Consider the following 1,512-nt stretch of genomic DNA (forward strand, 5'->3'; position numbering starts at 1 on the left):
TGCAGGTGGGATGCCCCAGGGCTCCCGCTGTGCCACCTGCCTGGTTGCACGGGAGGCCACCACAAACCCGACGACTCTTCCCATCCCTGTGGTCTTCCCATTCATTCCCCGCACCAGTGCCGAGCACGGCGCCCTGTCTGGGGCTCCTGCCTTTAATTTTGCTCTTGCCCTCTCCCCTCCTGCTCAGCTCACCCCAACGGTTGTCCCTCCTGATGTGTCTGAAATGCTAGTGGCTTTAAAGAAATGAGTGCATGAGTGCATGAGGGGCTCTAGAGATACCCTGCCGTGCTGCTGCCCACAGCTCGCCCCTGTTTTCTATCTTTTCCAAGCTCCTCTGCCAGGCGGCTGAGACCCCCAAGTCAGAAAAAGCTGGTGCGAAGGAGGAAAAGACGACCAACACCAGGTGTTGGCCTGCACATGAACGGAAAAGCCCCACAAGGAATGGCAAGGTGAATGCTGGCACTCTGTGGACATCGAGGGGGTGCAGGCGAGGGACTCAGCCCAGGGGAGGGGGTTAGGGACTGTGCGGGCAGCCCCCAGGGACACGTCTGCCTGTCCTCCGGCAGTGCAATTTGACTGGCTTGTGGAAGAACGAACTGGGGTCCAAGATGTGCATACACAAGGTTGACAACGAGGGCAACTTCTCCGGGGAGTACGACACAGCTGTGTCGAGCACCCAGAAACCCATTGAGGTATCACCCCTTGTTGGCTCCCAGCACTTGGACGAGGACGGGCAGTGCACCTTCGGCTTCACGGTCAACTGGAAGAAGTTTTCTGGTCAGTAGCTGCAGCAGCAGCTGCAGCAGCAGCCTTGCCTGGATGGGGGGGTGGGATGGGGAAGGGTGCTGAGGCTGGTCCCAGCACCCATCCCAATCTCTCTGTCCCCTTTGCTGTCCCCAGTCTGTCCTTTATGATCTCTCCCCACAACGGACATTGTCTGCAGACAGCACGACATGTCCCAAAGTGTTGTTTGGGCTACCTACCATCGAAAGTTGCTTTGGCAGCATCTCTGCTGCAGAGCATTTCCCTGCCAACATCGGGGATCCCCTGGGCTCCATGAGAATTGAATGCAGTTGTGCTTGTGAGGCCCCAAGTGCAGCTGGGCTGCCACTGGGACACTAAAATCTGCTGCTTCCCCAGACTCCACAGCTGTCTTTGTGGGCCAGTGCTTTGCTGAGGACGGTGGGAAGGAGGAACTGCGAACCTCCTGGCTGCTGCGGGAGAAGGTCGACTCCCTGTCTGACGACTGGAAAGCCACTGAGCCAGGGGCCCCCCGGCCCAGATGGGCCCGCTGCCCCTGCCCCAGCCGGCCACCAATGGGTTTCTGCTTCCCCACAGGACAGGCCAAAACATCTTCACTCGGATTGAATGAAGGGAGGAGGGAGAACCCTCCCACTTAAGCCAGGCTTGGAAGAACAGGAAATGTACCAGCATCATTAGTGCATACCGGCATCAGCGTTCTTATCAGGAGGAAGATGCCTTCCAGAAAACAAATAAAATCATTTGCCCTGC

At 57.9% G+C, this 1,512-nt stretch overlaps 1 protein-coding gene across 1 annotated transcript; it reads left to right on the forward strand.

Moving 5' to 3' along the window:
- Window positions 1–329: 329 nt before the first annotated feature.
- LOC104269695 (avidin-like) lies at window positions 330–1,400 on the forward strand (the record flags this gene model as incomplete). The annotated part of the gene is made up of 3 exons (XM_009867271.1): window positions 330–449; window positions 567–777; window positions 1,141–1,400. Coding segments are annotated over 3 exons (591 nt in total), but the record flags the coding sequence as incomplete, so codon positions are not given.
- Window positions 1,401–1,512: the final 112 nt, after the last annotated feature.

The sequence above is a fragment of the Apaloderma vittatum genome, unplaced genomic scaffold (assembly GCF_000703405.1).
Source record: "Apaloderma vittatum isolate BGI_N311 unplaced genomic scaffold, ASM70340v1 scaffold30533, whole genome shotgun sequence".
Lineage (NCBI taxonomy): Eukaryota > Metazoa > Chordata > Aves > Trogoniformes > Trogonidae > Apaloderma > Apaloderma vittatum.